The sequence below is a fragment of the Marmota monax genome, unplaced genomic scaffold (assembly GCF_021218885.2).
Source record: "Marmota monax isolate L192 unplaced genomic scaffold, Marmota_monax_Labrador192_F-V1.1 WCK01_AAM20220418_F8-fsc00054, whole genome shotgun sequence".
NCBI lineage: Eukaryota > Metazoa > Chordata > Mammalia > Rodentia > Sciuridae > Marmota > Marmota monax.
In genome coordinates, this window is record NW_026692145.1 from 1,433,241 (window position 1) to 1,456,778 (window position 23,538).

The 23,538-nt window shown below is 37.2% G+C and overlaps 1 protein-coding gene across 1 annotated transcript in view; it reads left to right on the plus strand.

Annotated features, from left to right (window-relative positions):
- The window catches only part of Gpc3 (glypican 3), a 406,893-nt gene that overhangs the window by 250,743 nt on the left and 132,612 nt on the right, over nt 1-23,538 (plus strand). Inside the window, exon 4 of the mRNA XM_046469318.2 lies at nt 17,337-17,470. Within this exon, the coding sequence (XP_046325274.1) occupies nt 17,337-17,470 (134 nt within the window). The remainder of the gene's footprint in view (nt 1-17,336; nt 17,471-23,538) is intronic.

Sequence of the window (23,538 nt, forward strand, 5' to 3'; positions counted from 1 at the left end):
TTTATTTAAATTTTAATTTTTTCTTTATAGTTATACATGGCAGCAGAATATATTTTGATATATTTATATAAGCATGGAATATATCTTATTCTAATTAGGACCCTAGTCTTATGGATGTAAATGATGGTGGAACCCATTGTGGTATATCCATACAGGTACATAGGAAAGTGATGTCCGATTCATTCCACTTTCCATTCACATTCCCTCTCCCTTTCCTTAGTTCCCCTTTGTCTAATCCAATGAACTTCTATTCTTCCCCTTCCCTCTTGTTGTGGGTTAACCTCCACATATCAGAAAAACAAGGTTGTTAATCTTCATCTAGTTTTGTCTTTGATCATCAGTTACTCTTAAAGGGTTTCCTCAAGCAGGGACTTGAAGCAATCATCTTAGACTTTGGAATTATAGGTCCTGGTTTCAAGGCCCTCTTTTGTTCTTTACTAGTTGTGTGGCCTTAGGCTTTCACTTAACCTCTTGGCAACTCAGTAAAAATAGGTATGATATTCTCCTTCCCAAGCTGATTGCTAAACTTCTCTGTGATAATGTAATGTGTGGACAAGTACTTTGTGAGGAATAAAGGGCTATCCTTAAACAAAGTGGTAGCTGTGAGAATGTCTACCATATGTACTCACAAAGTTCCTTTGGATTGCCTTACAGTTCTTGGAGGTCTGTTGAGCAAGAGAACAGCTATTTATCAATTATTTACACTATTGGCAGGTGAGGGGAACACAAATATAAAACAGAAAATCATCTAGATATGATTTCTGTTGGGGTTTAGAATACATTATATTTGGGGGAGCTTCTGAAATCTGTTTGCTGAGAGTGAAATTCAATTAAGGTAGAACTGAGGCAGGACATGTGTAAGACTCCACCCTTCTCTGGGCCTTAGATCTCTATAAAATGGGGAATTCCCCTAAGTGATCATATGGTCTATACCATATCTGATATCCATTGTGTCTCTGAGTCTAAACACATGGAGGGACAAGCCAGCAGGACAAAGCCATTGTTAGATGATGCCTGAAGTTTTGTAGGGCAGCTGGAGCTGTGCACATATAAGGGGAAAAAATCACAAGGTACCAAAGTGTTGTTGCCTCATTAATAGAATAGGCAAAGAGAGAATTCAGTCTTGGGTGTGAGAAACCATGACGGACATTTAAGAAACTGATCAAAAGAAGAGATTGGTGAAGAGAGTGAAAATAGCATCTATAGACCACAAGGGCTGGGCTGCCAGCAATGTCCAATGCTGCTGTCACTGAGGAAAATGTGCAAGATGAGTCTCTGTGCTATTTCTGTTCAGGGGTCACAACTCTTCTCAATTCACCTGATTTTTCTCTCCTTTCAATCATGTCCTTTTCAAAATTCATCTCAGAAGTGTTTCAGAGCCATTCTGATTATAACTTCTGCTAAAACCAATCAGCAAAGGTCTGTCTACAGTGCAGGGCAATCAGCAGATACCCAAGGCATTGGTCAGAGATGATGTCTTCATTTTGAGGGACTGTGGCTATCAGTTTGGCTGAAGTTATAGTCAGAGCAATCTTAGAACAGTGCTGCTGCCTACTAGGGGCACTGCTTCCCATACAATTTTAAGAATGGCGCGTGGTTGAATATCATAGTGTTTTATTTTGTTTTGTTTTACTATTTGCATGAGTAGAGTGTGAAAATGAGTTATGCTGTACTCGAATATATTTTCCCTTTTTAACCCATCTGGTACTCCCTCAGCCTGTAAGAATTTTTTGACAGTGAGTAAAATAAGATCCACAACTGGCCCAATCACACATCCTATGCTATGTGGTGATATCCTGAACTCTGAGTCTTTTCATAAATTGGGAAGGCAGGGACGTTACTGTATGGGATTAGGAATATTGTGCTAGAATGGTATATTGCATGGTAGCCAGCCCTGGTTTTATATGCCATGTATATCTTAAGTGAGAGTCATCTTAAGTGTGCACAATAAGTAGGAACAGACACACAAATAGCAACAAACTATGAAAAAGGGAGTAAAATTAAATAATGTCTTTTGAAGGACAAAAGTGCTTTGATTTTTATGAAGTGTAATTCAATATTTTTTTCCTTTGGTTTCTTGTGTTTTCAATGCTATGTCTAACAATTCTAAACTCAAGGTCACAGATATTTACACCCAAGTTTTCATCTATGAATTTTATAGATAACCCTTGTCAATTAAATTTAAGTCTTTATCTACTTTGAGTAATTTTTTGTATGTGGTATAATGTTGGAGTCCAGATATGTTACTGGATTCATCTTGCTACTATTTTGCTGAAGAGTTTTCTGCTTATTCTCATAAATGATATTGGTCTACAGTTTTCTTATGATGACTTTGTCTAATTTTGGAATCAGGGTAATACTAGCTCCACAGAATTATTTGGGAATTGTTCTGCCTCTTCTATTCTTTGAGTTTATGAGGGATTCTTCAAATGTTAATTCTTTAAATGTTTGATACGATTCAACAGTAAATTATCTGATCCTAGGCTTTTTAAAAGATAAATTCAATCTCTTTTTATAGGTCTATTCACTTTCTGTTTCTTGAGTCTTTCTAGGAATTTGCCCATTTCACCAAAGTTATGTACTTGGTTGATATGTTCTAGAATATCTATTTGACCCCTTTTAAAATATAATTTCTACATCTTTCCTTATATTCGCTATTCAACAAGGCATGATTCTTCTGTTTTCCTTTAACAACTGCACCTTAGCCTTCATGTCCTAGTTACATAGAATCTTTTCGTCAGCCAGATGTGAGGACATAGGGCCTTCTCCAATCTTTCTTGAGACTGACTATGGTATAGCTTTGGAAATATACAGAAGACCTATGCTTGAATGTGGCCTACTAGATCCCCGGGAACATAAAGAAGTTTTTATAACCCTTCTGGAAATCTCATCCCCCAGAATTTCCTTTAAACATTTTGGGTAGCCTATTATTTTCTCCATCTATTGTCCCGTCATCTCAGGCAGCAGCAAAGTAAAATAATTTCCTCTAATTTATTTCAACAAATGCTCCTAGGGAAAGGACTTTTGCACAAGATGAGCTCCATATCAGTACAAATAAAGACAAGCTCAACAATAGGGTCATTTAGGCATTATTTGAACTTATTAGGCATTATTGAACTTTTTTTTAGAAGTTCAAATAATGACAGTTCACTGGGAATGATGCTTTGAACAAACTCCATCTCCATTTTGTCCTCTCCTGTGGCTGCCATGCCATGATTGTGGTCTGTTACTTTTCAAGACTGACCCAGAACTGGAGATGGGGAGTGGGAATAGGAAAGTCAAAATGCCACAAAGCTTACTCTTTTGCCAAGATTCAACCATTTTTCTCCTCAAATGACTGCTATCCATATTTGTTAATTTCCAAAGCTCTAAAAAGTTTAGTTTTTAAAAACTAAACTGTTTCCTGATGTCTTATTATTAGTATGTTATTGCACATATTGCAAGGCCTTTTATTGAATGCTAGGCAAGTATTCCACCACTGAGCTACACCCCCAACCATGCTTTTTTATTTCATTAATCAACTATTTATTAAGTGGACAAACTTGCTAATCCCTAGAAATACAATAGCAAAATTGCTTTGGGTTTTTGCTCTTGTGAAGCTTATAGCCTTATAGAAGAAGACAGAAAAATTTTGAGCATAGAATGTGGCAGGAATAGGGTAAGACATGAAAATAGTAGTTTCACAGGGACAACATGAAGATCTTATAAGTAAAGTTAAGATACATATTTTTCCCTAAGGGCTATGGGAAGCCAACAAAGAATTTCAAACTGAGCAATGAAATTATCATTGCAGTGTCTCTGGCATTTAAAACACTGTTCAGCACTCCATAGGTGATGAATTAATTAATAAATTATTTTCACAAATACTGTTTTATTTACTTATAAATCACTTACTTTATAATTTACTTACAAATTATTCAGATTATTTTCAGTGTTAGTGTAGAATAGAGATTATGGTATCAAAACCCTTTCACACTCTTAAAAACTCTTAAGCACTCAAAAGAGATGAATGTATAGGAATTACATCTATTGCTGTTTATTAGAAACTTAAACAGCATTTAAAAATATTTATTTAGTGACTTACTAAATTAATTATTTAAAATTAATATTATTAATAATAAAGTCATCAGATGTTCACATATTTTTTCCAAAAAGAAAAAAAAGTTTTCCAAAACAAAATGCTTTAGTAGAAAGAGTGACATTGCTTTTTATTTTTGTAAATCTCTTTAATTTCTGATTTAATAGTAGACAGCTGGATTCTTATATCTGCTTCAGCACTTAATCTTGTCTGAGGAAAATTTGGCCTCATGAATATACAGTTCTATAAGAAACAATGTTTATACCACTTTCAGATAATTAAGAATATTTTTCTCTGATACTGTACAAAAATATGGCAAGTGAGTTTCTTAAAGATTATTTACAAAATGGAAGCTGCACACATAAAATATCAATTAACTTTTCACTTTCCATTACATGAAAATTTATCTTGAATATGTGCTGCAGTCTGGCTGGGCACAATTCAGGAGCCACTTGTCAAAAGAAACGAACTTTATTTTTAGAACCACACACGCCAAAGAAAACAGCTCCTCAGGAAAAACCCTCAGAGCCCAACTGCCACCACCAGCTTCCCACCAGCCTCTCAACCTCCCCCACTCCTCCTGCTCTTGAGGCCGATTGGCTGGGCCGTGTGGGCGGAGCCAAAAAAGTCCCCCAATGAGCAGCTCCGTGGTCTGAAAGGGCAGGGAAACAGCTCAATGAGCATCACCACAGAGGAGCCAATCAGCTAGATGTTGCTGGGGCCGCTGTGAGCCAATCATCAGCTGGCAGTCTGAAAGGGCGGGGAAACAGCTCAATGAGCATCTCCAATGAGCATCACCGCAGAGGAGCCAATCAGCTAGATGTTGCTGGGGCGCTGTGAGCCAATCATCAGCTGGCAGTCTGAAAGTTTGCTGGGGCCCCTTCGGCTGTGGCTCTCAACATCTCCCCCTCTCTGTTTAAACAACAAGCCTGCCTTAGGTTGTCCGATAGTACATATGGTCCTTACCCGTTATCGGATGAGCTGACCTCAAGGCGTCAGCCTCCTGTCTTAGGTTGGTACCATTGCAATTGGATCTTACCCGTCATTGACTACCGGTCCAGTATACAGCCACACCTGTAGATAGGTCTTTGTATCAGCGGGGGGGGGGGGGTGTGAGGTTCTTTGCCTCACCTCTGTTGGTCCCCAAATTTTAGCTGAACTACCATGACAAGCAGAAGGGAGGAAGATACACCAAGCCAATTGACGGTTCCTTTTGGAAAAATTGTACCACTGATGACATCATCAGCAAAAATACCCCAACACTACCACAAGTCACTGTACCAACAGATAGTGGAGCCAATCATCTAGATGTTGCTGGGGCCGCTGTGAGCCAATCATCAGTCTGAAAGTTTGCTGGGGCCCCTTCGGCTGTGGCTCTCAACAAATATGCATGAATCTTTAACCACTGTGTGATTTTTTTTTGTATCATGATGTATTAGTTATTTGAAAAATATTGGTTACTGAGTTATTTAGATCTGCCAAATATGAACATACTTCATTTTACAACATCAAAACATCATATTCATTAGTATCACCACTGTTCTCATCAGAAAACCCTCTAAGTATTGGAAAGCAGTCACGCTTCATAGTGGAAGATACAAATTTTCCCAAATTGTTTTTTTTTTTTTTTTGCTTGAAAGTGCAAATTTTATCATTGGCTACAAATACTGTCAGTTGTTTTCCTTGAAGTAACTGGTTCACTTTGTTTATTTATGAGAGAATGCCTGCCAATACTCAAGTTTGAATAACATTTTGTCTGCCAGTCTTTATTTCAGCTAAAAACAAGGTTTCATGAAAAAAGTATATAGTTTATATCATGACTCATTGCAAATGTGTTTCCTTTCAATGACCATCATATTTCAATTTGTAGAAGTACTTTATGTATACTTCCCATTTCATCATACTTAAAACTTAAAAAAACATGTTGTCAAGGGTCAAGAGTTGTTAGAATTAGTTTTTACTACTTCTTTAAGTAAATTCTTAAGTGAAACTGGCTCTTTTAAATGTGAGTGCTTGGCAGTAAAACTATAATGACTACTATTGTAATTTGGTGTCACTACTCTGGCTCATGATGAGGTGTCAGCAGTTTTACCCCTTGTAGCGACTGTACCATCATTGCAACTGTCATCACATTTGTTTGAGGAAAAACCATGAACTTGAACATTATTCAATACTTTGAATATTTCAGCACTACTAATGTTTTTCTCTGGTTTTCATATTGTAGATCTTCTTCAATAATTAATTGGTGCTGGTATTAGATAAATGTGAACAAAACAGCAATTCTAGCCCATGTCTGTATATTTATCCATTTGTAATGCAAAAACACAATCTGTACAGGATATATTCACTCCATTTTATGTTTTCAGGAAAACCTTTAAGTTCCACAAGTTGGTTTCTCTCTCACTGAAAAGTGGCATGATTTCATCTACTGAATTTTAATCCAGCAATGTCAATCCTACAGTAGTTTATTAGTTTCTCCACTATTGTGTATACTTCTTCAGCTAATGCAATGCAATAAATTATCCTGTAGCCATGTTTCTATGGTTTTTTCATTTCTATCTGGAAAAGGTGTAACAAACAGTTTTGACTTTTAAGGAGCTCATAATATTTACTTTAAATATTGAGTCCATTTTCTTTAAACTCTGGATGATTGATTTCAAGATGACTCCACAAGTTAGCTTACACTGTAATACTATTCTTAAGTGTTCTGTTGCATCAAACACAGTAAGTTATTTGTGTCTATGCAGTCAAAAGAAAGACAGCTTTTGTCGTTTTTGTTGTTGTTTTCAGTGATAAAGGATCAAACCGAGGGCCTCAAGCATGAGCCACATAAAAGTAAATAAATAAAATAAAGGTATTTTAAAAAGAATGGACTGGAGGAAGGCAAAAACAGGAGCTTTGGAGGCCAATTAAAAGATTGTTGGAATGGTATTGTAGCAGTAGTCCTCCAACTTGAAGTATGCATTTAAATCCCCTGGAAGACTGGTTAAAACACAGATGGACAGGCCCCACTCCCAGGGTTTCTGATTCAGTACGTCTAAGTTTAGGACTTCAAAGTTTGCATTTCTAAGTGCCCAGGTGAATGCTGATGCTGCTTATTTTAGGGTTACACTTTGAGAACCACTGGATGATGGGAGGGCCTTGCTGCTCATCTCAGTCCTCACCCCAGATCTACTGAATATGCATCGATATGAATTAATTTCCCTGATGACTTATATACCCATTAAAGTTTGAGAAGCACCCTGGACCCGAGGATGGAGGGGAAAAAAAGATTTGGTGTTTGAATGTAAGGGAGAAGGAAAAATCATCAGAAATGTTTTGATTCCTTCAGGCTTGCAGAACTAAGTAGGTGGTGATTTTTTTTTCCAGTGGGACAGGGAGCACAAGAAGATGAGGAGATTTAGGGGAGTGGTATTTGATTCAGTATTGAGTTTATTGACTACATCATAAAGTTCTCTTTGAACTTCACATTATTGGTCTTGTGTGATTAAACAATAATGTCATGGGCTGCCAGTGATGAGAAGGTATTTGTCTTTTGTAAGAGTGTAAGGGACACATGCAGGATTCTATTTGCAGCTCAGCTTCCATTTATGATAGATAAAAATTAGAAAAAAAGCAAGTCTCTTCTACAAAAGGAACATTTAAAAACCTGTCTCTCATCCCAGAGCATTCAGACACAAGCATGAGAGTTAAAGACACAGGGTAACCTACAGAAATTCTATACTGCCCATCAGTAATTCCAACTTGGAAGAAAGAAGACGATATTCTAGGTATCCCAGAGAAGACCAGACCAGACGGCATGACTGTCAAACATGGGCAAAACCTATATAGTGTCCTTTCAGAATGCAGACCCACCTGCATCAAATTTTACTGTTTCCAAAAATCCCCACGTAAATAACTCCTTTAAATATTATTACCTACAGCTACTTATATGCCTGAGCAGCTAAGCCAGGAATCTGGCACACTAAAGCAGGCTGCAGAATGTGAGTAGTCTCCTTTTATAGAATGAAGTAGATGGATTCTGTCTGAATGGGAAGGATGTTACACTTTAAACCATTGTTTTATTTGACCTTCATACTACAGCCAGGTATGGCAGGCATTGTTGTTATTTCCATTTTACAGATTAGGAAGTGGAGTTTCAAGGAATTAAATGACTTGTCTAAAGTTAATAAAAGGAAAAGAGGAAGAGCTGTGACTGGAACCCAGGTTCCAAATTGTGTCCCCTTTTAGCTAATTAATATGAAGATGTATTTTAATGTACCAGGAGACTGATCTGCAGGCCCGGTTCTTTCTTTAGATTCCATTGTCCAGAACTGACTTATATGAAATGTTCAAATAATGACACTCAATTTCTTAAAATAGCTTGATTCATAATACATTATAGATGATTAGTGAGTTTTTATATTAATGGTCAAACAATTAATAATGAGTCCCAGCAAACTGTCTGTGGGGTGGAAAAAAAAAAAGCTTATGTTGTTACCAGGTCTGTTCATAATCTTCTGGGCTCTATATCCAGATCAATCAATAGTTAATTAATAATGATGTGCTTCCTGAAGTACAAGGTTATAAATTAATTTAATGCTTATATGCATATTTTCTGTAGGAAAAATGAATGGAAAATGCCTTCCATGCCCATCTCATTGTAAGAAAATGTATGTAATGATTACAAGCATATAATAAGAATGGTTTGCTTAGCCAAATGTTTGTTCATTTCTGTTAATCAGTATTCATTTCAGCTACTTCTATGCAGTTTGTGGAAGCAGTGCAATCAGTTGAGTAGTGTGGCAGATTTAAATCAGTAATAAAAGCCCTGGGGAAATTAACAAGACAAAACATTAACCACAGACTAAACATTAACATATATTAGCATTTTTATTATACCTGTAGAATTGTTAAATGAGCATGGTTACTACTATTAAAAAGTTTATGTTGTATATCACATAATTTCAATGTATATTTTGTTTTAAAACTTTTAAGATTTAATTAAACAGAATTGTACAGAAGTATAATAGATGATTCAAGGGAATGAAGTTTATTATTTTTTTTTAAATGGGAAACCTTTATAACTCCCTCCCTGAGTTCAACGTATTCCAAAAGAAATGTCACAGGCAATATTCATCCAAAGCCAACTATGAGGTCAGAGTTGATATTTAAATTACATAACCCTAAAGTAAGTTGTACTTTCAGTTCTTCAGGGTTCTGAGGAGTCCATAGATGATCCAAGACTAAATTTATACCAAGTATTTCGCAACATTTCTCAGAAAACACTGTTTGGAATCACAGTATTCAGTTGGGATCTCACAGAAAAGTTATTCCATAATTAATTAAAACTGAAAAAGGGCTGGGGGTTGTGGCTGGTAGAGCGCTTGTCTAGCATGTGTGAGGCACTGGGTTTGATCCTCAGCACCACATAAAAATAAATAAATAAAATAAAGGCATTGTGTCCATCTACAACTAGAAAAAAACTTTAAAAAAGCATTTTTAAAAAAACTGAAAAAGACTTCAATAGGTCTTAGAGTCTTTTTTTTTTTTTTTTTTTTTTTTTCCGGTACTGGGGATTGAACTCAGGGGCACTTAACCACTGAGCCACATCCCTAGCCCTATTTTGTGTTTTATTTAGATACAGGGTCTCATTGAGTTGCTTAGCGCCTCACTAAGTTGCTGAGGCTGGCTTTGAACTCATTGCCTCAGCCTCCTGAGGCACTGGGATTACAGGTATGTGTCCTCGTTCCCAGTGATCTTAGAGTCTTGATGGTCTCAGTTTAAGCTCCTGAGAAAGAAGCCATGCCGATCTCCACTCACCCAGTACAAGTCAGCAGGGCATTCCCCCTCAAACATGGTTAGACTTCTGAGGGCAGTATCTTGAGGCCATGGCTTTCCAATGCCATAGACTCACTAAAGAGAAATTCTCTGTTTCTGCTTCTGCTTCTCCCTCTCCTTTTCTATCTTCTCATACCTCCCTCCTCTTCCTCCTTTTTGTTATGACTCATTTAAGTTAAAAGACACAGACTTAGTTACACCACACCCATGCACAACTTTTACATATTTCTTTTTTATTAGTCCTTTTAAGTTATGCATTACAGTATAATTCATTTTGATATAATTATACAAACATGGGATATATCTTGTTCTAATTAGGACCGCATTCTTGTGGATGTACACAATGGTGGGATTCACTGTAATATTTTCATATATGTATTTAGGAAAGTTGTTACAGTACATATTTTTAAAAATATTTTTAGTCGCAGATGGACACAATATCTTTATTTTATTTATTTTTATGTGGTACTGAGAATTGAGCCCAGGGTCTCACATGTGCTAGGCAAGCACTTTACCACTGAGCCACAATCCCAGCCTCGTGTATGAGCCCAACATTACTTATTTATTGGGAAAGAAAATGTAAAGTATGCCATTCATGCAGAGCAAAATAGATCCCTTAGAGTAAGTTAAGAGTGGGAGAGAGCCAGAGAAGAACATTAATGTAGTTAACAACACCCTCCTCCAATTTTCTACTGTTTTAGACAATTACCTCTAAATTCTCGAATATTTTGCATTTTTGTAGCCATAATATTAACCTGGAATCTCCTTTTTGGAGGAAACTATAAATGGATACAGTTAGCTCAGACATCAGGCTAGGTCTGAGTTTAATTATTGGAATTAAAGACATTGTAGCTGACCCAAGAATCTGAATTCAAGAGCAAGGGTCCAGGGACATTCTGCAGACAGCAAGCAGCAGAGGGATTCTTCTTGGGAGCCACCTCTCCCATAAAGCCTGATATCTAGTTTGCTTTAGTATGGCTGCTAATTGACTCTTACTTGGCAGACTAAGAAATTGAAATCACTCCACTACTGACTTACCCCTATTAGAAATACTGCCAGAAACCCAAGTTAAAATCAGATGTCAGTTTTCTGTTTGTCTTGAATAACTTAAGACTTTCTTTTAGTATGTTTTTGTATTTTTCATCATTCATCACCACTCTCTGATTATGAGTTGAATGTCCACCAGATTGCAGATCTGGACCACACCCAGTACTGGGATGTCCCAAAGTCTATGTTGTTCACAGACACAGAGGATGGCACAGAGTGAGGCATCAAAAACAAATAATCATCATCATCATCATCATCATCATCATCATAAAAACTTTTGGAATCAGAAAGTCTCAGTTCTGTCATTTCCTAGCACTATAACCTTGCTTTAAGTTCCTCAATAGTTATGAACCTGTTTTCTTTATCTCCAAAGTGGGGTTAATAATACCTGCTCAGTATACTCAGAGGATTGTTGTAGAATTCACTGGAAGAAATGAAGAATGGATGTTGAAGTTATTTGTGAAGCACTAGGCTGGAATAAAATGTTATGTTCCAAAAGAGTTTGAGAAGCTCACAACACAGGCTCTTTCTCTGCTCAGTCAGCCACAGTGAAAGAGCAGGTCTGAGGTTTTTGTTTGTTGAGAATTCTCAGACTGTGCAGTGAATGGGGAACTTAGAATAAGTGTGTTAGATTTTTAACCATTAGGCCATAAACATAGCAGTTATGGCGTGCAGGTGTGAATTATGACAAACCAAAAGCTTTGCATGGAGTTCAGGACACATCACCCCAAAATATGGCACCTTGGCCCTTGAGAAAACAGCAGAAGCAGGAAGGTTACTCTTACCTTCACCTGACAAGACATAAAATCTAGCAGACTCTTACCTGAAGTAGAGCATCCAACACTCATCCAAGAGGCAAATATTATGTAAATGAAGGAGAAGAATGTACTAATCTCCAAAGACATGGAGATAGAGAGGAATCTGAATAAGAAGAACTTGCTTTGTTCACCTAGTATATTATCATTAGATTATAGCACTTTTGTCCAATTTCACTTCACCACTGTCTACTTCTTTGTCACACTTAGCATAAAAAAGACACAAGCTTCGGGGCTGGAGCTGTAGCTGAGTGACAGAGCATTTGCCTAGCATGTGTAAGGCACTGGGTTTGATCCTCAGGACCACATAAAATAATAAATTAAATAAAGTCATGTTGTCCATCTACAATTTAAAAAAAGATTTTGAAAAAAAAAAGACACAAGCTTCCCTGTTTCTTTTTTTTTATTTCTGAAGGCTCCCATATCATGTAAAACATACTAAAAATATTTTTATGCTTTTCTCTTGTCCTTTTGTCTTTTATTATAGGCATTTCAGCCATAAACCTACTGACGGATAAAGAAAACAATTCCACCCTCCCCTGCCCAGTAACATACTCCACTAGGAAAGTCATGTTTACTTTCTGTTTTCAAGGGAACTTAGAATAAGATATGGTACTTCAAATGTCATATCTTCCTCCTTGTATATGACTAGAGTTAAGGTGGAGTAAAATTGGGGTACCAGGTCAGAATGAAATACTGTTGTGGGTGAGAGGTAGAAGTGGGGCTGTATATGGATGAACCTACAGGGCATGTGCTTACTGAAATAAGCCAGCACATAAAGACAAATACTGCATGCTGTCCTGCCGCAGTCTGGCTGGGCAAATAACCGGGAGGTGACAAGCAACTTGTGAAGGTTGAAACAGCAGGAGCCGCTTTATTACGGGAAATCAGAGGTATATATACCCAACTAATTACACATAGCTTAACTTAATTAACATCATCTAGATACAGCAATCAGCCAATAAGGAATCTCCATCATCTTAATGGCTCGGTGGCATTGCTTCACAAACCACTCCTCCTGGCAAACTGCCAGGTGCCATCTTGACTTGGTTGTGGCCCTCAACACAGGCAAAAGCTAAAAAAGTTGTTCTCATAGAAGAGTAGAATGAATGGTGATTATCATAGCCTGGGAAGGATTGAGCACAGGCTGGGGAGATAGGAAAAGGGTGGTTAACAGGTACAAAAAATATAATTAGGGCAGGAGGAATAGGTTCTAGTGTTCTATAAAACAGTAGGGTGACTATAGTTAGCAATAATTTATTATATATTGGAAAAATAGATAGAAAAGATTTTGAATATTTACACCACAAAGGGATGATAAATGTTGGAGGTGATGGATATGTAATTACCCTGATTTGATAATTGCACGTTGTAAACATGTGTTGACACATCACACAGTATCCCATGAATAGGTGCAATTGTTATGCATCAATTTAAAAGAGAAAATGATGAAATGGGATTGTAAGCTAGCTCTACTGATGCCCAGCCTACTGAGCTCTTCACTATACCTTACTGGGCCCCAGTATGTTTGCTCCCTGTATGCATAAAGATAATGCCTCTGGATTCTGATGGGAAAGGATTGTGCTAAGATTTTCAGAGTGACTTGCTGGCTAGGTTAAGGTCAGAGATCCTGCCTTCTTAAATTTCAGGACTTGTAACAGTTCAAAGCACTATTGCTTTTTCTGCCGCTGGTCTGGCCCATAAATAAAGGTATCGTTAGGAATCATGGTTCATGGAAAACAAAAGGTAATTTATTCCAGGTCTTCTGATAGAGATACTCACCTGTCCAATAAATTCACTCCAACTAACCAAATTTAAAGGTAGCAGCATTCTTGACTAGGTACATTAGTTAGTAAAAGGAAATTGGATTTCACTTACTATTTAAGAGCCTAAAACCCTTGGACAGGCTACTGATTTCTAAAATGCCACTTGGGAGGCTGGCTTCTTTTGCAGCTGAAGAATAAGACCCAGTTCTCCCAGCATAGCCTGATGTTTCTCAAGTGTGAAGTTGAAAGGACTTAGTCAACATGAATGCTGCATCTCTTTGTAAATTATGTTTTTTTTTTTTTTTAGTGTCGACTTCTCAATATAAGCTCATACTATTCACCTCCAGCTCACACAGTGTGGAGGTGAAAGATGTGGGGAGAAGGGCTCAAAGGAGGGGGGGATAGATTTGACAAATGCTTTGTATATGAGAAGAATTTGCTTCATGGTAGATTTGTGGAAGAAAATACAGCCTGTCTGATAAGATGTGGCACATTTCAGATGGGGGAGTGGGGGGATTGGCAGGACACCATTGTTTGCCCCTTACCCCACACAGAGCTTTGGGAAGTCTGCTTGCTAATGCCACATTGGGTGGCTTGCAAAGAAAGGTCAGACTACAGACTCGCTACATTCTCATTTATTCTTAACCTTCCTACCTCTGCCTCAGCTGCACCCTTTTCCAGTAGGTTGGGGTAGGTAGGGGGCAAATACTTTAAAGTCTTGCTGTGGCCCAATTAGTATTCGCTATACAAAGGGCTGGCTTTCAATACATAGGGAGAGTTCACAGCTGTGGGGTGTAAGTAGACAAGTTACTGTGAAAGATGTGTGAAAGATTTTATTTTGGTGCTGGATTTGGAACAGGTGTAGGTCAAGAGAGTATGTCCCATGCACCTGAATGTTCTAAGAATACTTTGATCCTGGTGAAATAGACTCTCACGTTGATGTATGTTCACAGAATAATAAATAGATATTTAGGAAACAAAAATGAAGGGTTTTGTTCTATGAAATTTCACCTGTGGCTTAACAAAGTAAATATGTATATATCTATAGACATATAGTTATAATGCACAGTCTGCCTTCAGCTATTTGTATCTGTGTTATATGGTTTGGAAGTGATTGCAATTTAACTCCCCAATCCACCTGGGCAGCCCTTGGCCTAAAGCAGCCTACCAGACTCCTCCCCATTAGGGCATATTCAGAGAATGCAGATTCTTTATTTGAAGTTAGTATTAGCCCAAGTCAAACAGCATTACATAAACACATGAGAAAATTTCAATATCATACATTCCAAGGCCAGATGGAATATTTTAAGTGTCCGCAACTTTTGTTTTGTTCCATTAGAATAAAATATTGAGAATAGGTAATAGGAATTTCAAATGATAGATGCTGTGTTTCATAAATGGAGGTGATTCTACTGTTGATTCTACAAATTTTTTTTTCTAATTCAAATATTTAAGGGGTTGGGAAAGTAGGTGAGTAGGACAGTTCATCCCTATCATGTGCACAGCCCTGGGTTTGAACCCAGTACAACAAACACCAAAAAAAGAATACATTTAGGGGCTGAGGGCATAGTTTCGTAGTACAGTGCTTACTGGGAAAGTGCAAGGCCCTGGGTTTCAGCCCTAGAATTGCAAAAAAAGTGTGGGAAAATATTTTTGTGGAAAACCTTCAAAAGCTCTGTAAACTAAAAGCCATTTATGCCTTTACATATAGACATATAATTTAATAAATGCTATCAGGGCCAACCTGAAAAATCTAGAAGCCAGGATTACCACACAGAGTCATGGCTTATCAGTAGAGTGGTATACTAGACCTGATAATAAAAGGTTCCTTCACTTTACTTCAATTAATTCACCTCACGTACCTAATCATGTACCAAATCTGGTCTGAATTTTGTGAAGGTACAGAGGTGATGAAGATAGAACCCTTGTTTTTCTAGTGTTTTTCTTGAAGTTTACAATCTATATGTTAACCTTGGCAATGTTGACTAGCTATGTTTTCAAGGCCTATGACTTTTTTTTAAAACAGAATATAAGTAGAAATCAAGTATCATATCCTAGGGAAGTATTGTTGCATGAGATTTGCAGTCAGAAAAATGGATTCAAAGTCAGGCAAGAGGATTCACTGCCCACTTGTCTCAGGAAAGTCTAAGTTTCCTTGAGCCTCAATCTCCTAATCTAAAAAATGGGGATGGTATCTGAGCATACAGGCACATTTTTTAAATCACAGCTATTTAGAAGGCTGAGGCAGGACAATTGCAAGTTGTAGGCCAGCCTGGGCAACTTAGCAAGATCCTTGTCTCCATATAAAAAATAAAAAGGACTGGGGGCACACCTGAATGGTAGAGTACCTGTGGATTCAATCTCTAATACCACAAGGAAAGTAAACAAAATAAAATATGGATGGTAATATTTAGCATAGTGTCTGGCAGAAGTGATACATGTAAGAAAGTTTATAGTCATTTCTTTCTTTCTTTGGTAAAGGATTGAACCTAGGGAATTTTTTTTTATCACTGAGCCACATTCTCAACCTTTTTTTATTTTTTAATTTTGTGACAGTATTTCAATAAGTTGCCTGAATTGGCCTCCAACTCACAATCCCTGTGTTGGCCTCTCAAGTTGCTGGAATTAGAGGTGTGCACCAGTGTTTCTGCCAATATTCATGATTCTTTATATGGAATTTCATTTAAGCTTTTGTCTGAAAGTGAAAAAATGACAAATCTGCAAATAATTTAACCAAAGAAACCAATTAGAATGGAGCTAAGTAAAAGAGTTAAAGCCATTTAAGACAAAATGTTTTTGCTACATGAGTGTAAAAGAGGGATGTTTTAGAAGGAGATATCCAATGGGTATTTTTGAATGAATGAATGAATAAATGAAAAGAATTATAAGGGCAGGAAAGAGGAAGGGAAAGGGGGAGGAGAAAAGGAAGGAAAGCAGGCAGGCAGACTGGCTGTCTTGAACACCTATGCTTTTTAATACTCTCAATCCTGGGCTCACACAATAACATATGATTTACAGCTGATGACACTGACTGTTCACTGGTTAACTTGCTGTCTTTCCTTGGGCATTTTTAGGAAAGTCAGATGAGTAACTACACTGACATTTTTCAGACTCCCTTAGCTTGATTCTTATAATGAAATGTTCATTAGAATCAGGAGCACTCTGTGCATGGAAGGCTTCTCTTTTATTAATAGGCTACTCAACACTTCTCACGCCCCAATCTCCAATAGCAGTTCTTCCTCAATTTTGCAGTTCTCTTTTCTGAACTTATTCATAAATATAAACACCAAGTGCCATTAAAAGGTATCAATAGCATGAAGCCTGTAAAGGGTCCTCTCAAGTTAAAAATTTATTTATCATCTTAGGAAATCTCTGAATAATCTAGTCTTTTGCTTTCCCTACTAGGCTTTTGCTTTCTTTTCAATCAATGATTTCTTGTCTTCAAACCTTATCACTTTTTGTTTAACTCTGGTGATAACTGTGTTCTGTTCTTTACAAGGAAAGTGGACCAGCTGTGGTGTACACCTGTGATCTTAGCCAGGTGGGAGGTTGAAGCAGGACTATCACAAGTTCAAGGCCAGCCTCAGCAACTTAGCAAGGCCCTAAGTAACTTAGTAAGACCCTGTCTCAAAATAAAATGTAAAAAGGGCTGGGGATGTGGCTCAGTGTCAAAGCACCCCTGGGTTCAAACCCCAGTACAAAAAGAAAAAAAGGGAAATTTAGGGAGGAAATTGAAATGCATTTCAGAATTTGTTTCTACTATGATTTTTGTGAAAGTATCATATAATTATATTGCATTTCTTTTTTCAGATTGGCAAGTTATGTGCCCATTCTCAACAACGCCAGTATAGATCTGCTTATTATCCTGAAGATCTGTTTATTGACAAGAAGGTGTTAAAAGTTGCTCGTGTAGAACATGAAGAAACCTTGTCCAGCCGAAGAAGGTGAGGTGTTTTTTTTTCTTTGTTTCAGCATACAATTAGCAATTGTGTTTAAGGTCAAAAACCCACTGGAGTGAAATTTTGTAAATACATGTTAATTAGTTCTTCTGTGTGGAGTGCTTAATTAAATTCCATTATCTGTTAATGTTAAAGAAAAAAGATATTATATCTGAGTCATATTTAAATGTAAACTTTCCATATGTAAATAACTAGAATAGCAACACAGACTGGATGAACTTCCCTATTCAAGATCCTTTATTGAGTAAACAGAATATTTTCTACATACAATCAGGTGTTACCATTTCATGGCTTGATTTGTGACTCTTCCCATTATTAACAGTGAGGCAGGATTAAGTTTATCAGAAAGACACTGACAAGACCCACTCATGCATACACACACACACATGCATATACTGCACTCTTTATATACTCTTTTTATTTTTTTTCTTCTTAGCCCTATGTTTTATTTTTTTTATTTTTTATTTTTTTATTATTTTTTATTGTTGGTTATTCAAAACATTACATAGTTCTTGATATATCATATTTCAACCTTTGATTCAAGTGGGTTATGAGCTCCCATTTTTACCCCATATACAGATTGCAGAATCACATCAGTTACACATCCATTGATTTACATATTGCCATACTAGTGACTGTCATGTTCTGCTACCTTTCCTATCCTACTATCCCCCCTCCCCTCCCCTCCCCTCCCCTCTTCTCTCTCTACCCCCTCTACTGTCATTCATTTGTCCCCCTTGTATTATTTTTCCCTTTCCCCTCACTTCCTCTTGTATGTACTTTTGTATAACCCTGAGGGTCTCCTTCCATTTCCATGCAATTTCCCTTCTCTCTCCCTTTCCCTCCCACCTCTCATCCCTGTTTAATGTTAATCTTCTTCTCCTGCTCTTCGTCCCTACTCTGTTCTTAGTTACTCTCCTTATATCAAAGAAGACATTTGGCATTTGTTTTTTAGGGATTGGCTAGCTTCACTTAGCATAATCTGCTCTAATGCCATCCATTTCCCTGCAAATTCTATGATTTTGTCATTTTTTAATGCAGTATACTCTTTTTAAAGCAATAAAAGGAAGGATATAGTTTATATTTCTTGAAACAACAGTCTAGGGACAAAATATGACTTCTTATTGCTTTTACTCTCACTCAGCCCATCTAGCTTCCCTCCAACCCTGTTCTAATTCCTTGGTTATACTTGAGGGGTGGAAATTAGATGGGAAGCACATCACAACTGAGAATTTCCATACCCAAAAAGCTAACTCTGTCACTGGCTCAAAAATTGATGGCATGAGCTCTTCTTCTTGTTGATTTTGAGGAACTTGGCCTATAGATGGAAAATGAAGTCTGGAGTAATAGCACATGCCTGTAATCCCAGCAACTCAGGAGGTTGAGGCAGGAGGATCACAAGTACAAAGTCAACCTGAACAATTTAGCAAAGCTCTAAGCAACTCAATGACACCCTGTCTCAAAAAATAAAAAGGGCTGGGGATGTGGCTTAGTGATTAAGTACCCCTGTGTTCAATCCCCAGTACAAAAAAAAAAAAATTAAGAGATAAAATAAGTAATATATCAGATTTGGGGTAAGTTATTTAATTCCTCTTGATTTACTATAGGAAGTTTTGAAATAGTAATTCTGAGCCTTATATGGTTCAGTTTAGAAAAAGAGAAGGCGGAATGAGCTTGAGAGAGTATGTGTCCCTAAGGAAACAGTGCAAAATGTTCCATTTTCTTTTCTCTTGTTGACTTCCAATCCAATAGATTTCTAGTTTCCTTATAGCAGCCTAGTTAAAGTGTGATTCAAGAATCTCTGGGAGTCACAGAGACCTTTTGGGGTGTCAGTAAGTTTCTGTGAGATCTTCCTTTGGTAACTATATATCTGAGTGAAGCTAGAGTTTGTTTATATATTTCAACCAAAACAAAATTGCAACAGATTAAATACAGAAGTCAGTAGGAGAAGCTACCTGTAGTCTAACAAGTCAGACAGTAAAGATATCTTGCAAAAAGAAACAAATGTTACTTTTGTCATTAATTTATTAATAAAATGTTATTTATATTTACACATTATGAATATATGATGGCTAGTTTCAAATTAATAATAGGTCTTAATTTTTTCTGAGTTTTAATTTCTAAAATAGTAAGTATTGTTAGATATATAATATATAAACTAAAACTTTTTAAGTTCTTCCATTATTTTTAAGATTGTAAAGGAGTTATAATAGTCTTATTACTACATAATGAATTACCAAAAACAACTATATAAAATAATTATTATTTTACAGTTTATGTCCATCAGAAATATTGAAACGGTTAGGTAGGTGGTTCTCAAAGTCTCTAAGGAATTTTCAGTCAAGATGTTGCCTGGGGTTGCAGTGTGGTTTTGGTTTTGTTTGTTTGTTTTTGGTTCTGGGAATGAAACCCAGATCTATACCCCCAGCCTAGAGCTACAATTTGACTAAGGCTAGAGTCAAAATGGCTCACTTAGAGGTTTGGCAAGTTAGTGCTGCTTGTTGGAAGGAGGCCTGAGTTCCTCACTAGGTAGACCTCTGAAACAATACGGCAATTGGCTTCCCCACAATAAGTGATCCATGGAAGAAAGCAAAGAGGAAGCTGTATCATCTTTAATGACCTAGTATTGGAAGTGAGACACCATTAATTCTGACATATTAGATTTGTTAGAAACAAGTATTAATGCATATTTAAGAGGAGGGAAATCAAGCTCCACTTCTTGAAGAGAGGAGTACCAAGAAACTTATGGACCAGCCTCCTAACACCACGATATTTGAGAATCATTTTTTTCAGCCACTTAGGGGTTCTTTGGGACATTTTTGTCACTCTGGAATGACAGAATTAGGCCATATATCAAGGCCCTCTTTACCTTCTGCTTGTCCTTTGTTCATTGTTCTCCATTGCCTTCACTCTTGGCCTGAACCACAGAAGCTCCTAAGGAATTAACCTCAGTCCATGTAAGACATTAACTTTTAACTGGTGAAAACCTCTTCCATATTTAACTGAAGTGAATACATACATATACATGTGTATATGAGATATAGATATATGATACATACCGTATATGATATATCTTATCATAGTATATGAGGTATCATATACTTACAGATATATGATACATACCATATATCTATATCTATATATTCAGTTCAACAGGAATTTATTTAAAACTTGTTAGTGATATAATATATACTGGATAGTGAAAATACCAATAAATAGTCCCTGTTCTTCAGCTCAGTCTAATGCGGAAGTAGACTTTAAATGCAAACAATTCCAAAGATAGTTGTATGAGAACTAAAGCCAAAGAATTCCAGAGTACAGAGGCAAGCTACATGGAAAGACAGAACCTCTGCCCAGGGAAATTAGAGTTGAGGCTTCATGAAGGATGTGGTATATGAATTTGTAACAAAACCACATGTGGAGCTTTTTCAAAGTAAACATACCAATCTGGTTCTATATTGAAACTGCCCTGTCAGTATGTACAATTTTTATGTATAGTTAAATTTAGAATAAATAAAATTTAAAAACAGAAATTGTCCTGTTGATCCAGAGGTATATCAAGGTCCTGCTGCCATGGCTTCTGTCATGGTTTCTGTCTCATTCACCATACCAGGAAGGAGTGTATGGCTGTTGATCTTCCAGGGAAAGGAAAAATTGTCTGGTTAACCAGGTATGACATTGTTTTTAGAGTCATTTTTGAACTTGTAGCTAACCTCAAATAAAATAAAAGAGAAATCAACAAAATCTATAGACTTGAGTAAGTGGCAGTTAGACAGGGCTCCTTTGGGTATTGGGAGAATGAACCTGCCTCATGATGTTCCCATCTTTTTTTTTTTTCTAGCTGAAGCCTTAGAGTCTGATATGGAGCCTTTCTTTCTGAATTTTCTAACAGAAGGATTGAACAAAACAACAGGAGCCTGTCTGATTTCATTCAACTCCTTCAAATAACCGTAAACTTTCTTAGAGGAAAGGGGTGGGGATTAAGATGATCTCTTGCTAAATGCCCTGCCTCCCCACAATCTGATGTTATCAGAAGGGTTTGTTTTGGCAGTGTTAGTACCTCTATAAATTTCTCAGTGTGTTCTGCACAGCATTTCATACTGTCCAGAAAAATATATGCATGCCTCCAGCACTCCCCACACCCATGCCCAAGCTCCATCCTCAGTAGTTAAAAATATGATCATTCTAAAGGAACCCTATTGCAGCATTCAATCTGTGGAGGTTGTGAGGGAGGTGTCTGAATCTGATTATGACTTGAAAAGCCCTTTGCCTTATTAAAATAACAACACACAAAGAAATGCAGGATTCCTTTGGTAGCATTCAGAAATCATCTGTTTGTTTTGTCTGCCCCCAACTGGGTAGTTGGCAACACACAACTAATCTTAGAAATAGCTTAGTTCAATTTAAAGGCGATTTTATACTCAACGGGTGGTCTATATATGGCACTTGGGGTTCCTTTAAGGGATAAGTATTGAAAATATCTGTCATCAAATTTAAAACAGTGAGAGTCGAACAAGATGCACATGTAGGAGAACCAAAACAGAAGCAATCAGATCTTCACAGCCCCTTTCACCTCCGATATTTTCAGCACATCTTAGCCTCTCCATCCCTGACTCTCCTGAATGGTTTCCTTACCACTTCCCTTGTGGTACTGTTTACCTTGTCATTTCCACATTCCAAAAACTATTTGGTAGAAAATATAAGCATACCTTTCCATTTTCCAAACCCTAAATCTATAGTCAAATAGTCCAACTTACATCTATATACCAAGCTTCTGTCCCAGCTGATAGCCTGTGAAAAAATTCACAGTTCCTCCATCCTTGTGAAATTATATTTATGTGTTACAGCCATCTGCATCCTCTCCTTCCCCTCTGTGTTGGTCTAAAGGAGCAATGGATTACGTGACACTACTAAATGACCTAGAAAGAAAAGAACAAAAGGTGTTCTCAGCTCCCTTATTGAAAATCACTACTTACTCTCACTTCCCCTTGGACTACTTCTCTAACTTTGGCTAGGCAGCTTTGAAAGCCTTTCATCTTCTGACCAAATCCACAAATGTCCTGAGTGAATGAGCAAATTTAAGGTCTGGTATAAAAATCATTCTATCTTATGGAACTTCTGTATTACAGGACTCTACTTCTTTCAATATTTGTCATCATCATCTGTATGCTGAACATTGTGTGAGGGTTATGAGGAGCTCCTAGTCTAGTTAGGGAGACAGACACATAAATAAATAATTTCATATGTTGGGGGTAAGTGCCAAAACAGAGCTATGTAAAAGAGTCACAGCATCACAGATGAGGAAGCTAGCAGCTCCGCTGGGAGAATCAAGAAAGGCTACTTCGAAAAGGTGTCTTTTGAGCTCAGCCCTAAGAATAAGTAGAAATTCAACAGATGGAAGAGGGAAGGAAGGTGTTCCAGGCAAAGGGAACAAGATGAGAAAAGTACTCTAATCTTCAGAAGTTCAGAAAGTTGTTTGGGGTCAAATTGAAAGGCTCCGTCCCACAGAATTAGGTATGATCTTGTACCATTCCAATCTTAGTTATTTGATTTTATGTACTTTTTTGCATTTTCAATTATTTTTTAAACAGTGAGCTTGTATTACTTTACATTAACAAAAAAAGAACCTTAATAATAATAAAAAAAAAGTTCAGGGGCTGCAGTCAGGGATGAAAGGCTGTTTTTATTTGCAGTGGTTTCCAATTAGCTCTGCTTTGATGCCTGCCCAAGCAAATCATTGCAAGAAAGCAAAGGCAATCCCCTCCCCCATAACCACAGACCAGGACGCCCCTCTCTCTAGGATGATGGAAACCCTCCAGGGAAGATCACGTGCCCCCAGCAGCAATATTTCAAAATGGCTCATGCATGCAAAGGAGCCCTATCCTTTAGTTCCACATTTAACGGACTGAAAGGGAACCTCTATGAAGAGACTCTTTTTCCTGAGCAGACTGTCAGAAGCAAATGTTGGGTTTGTCCTGAGAACCACAGGCTCCACTATTTAAATGGCAATGGTATGTTCTGCATGTTAGTATTCAGAATAAAGTGGAGTTAGA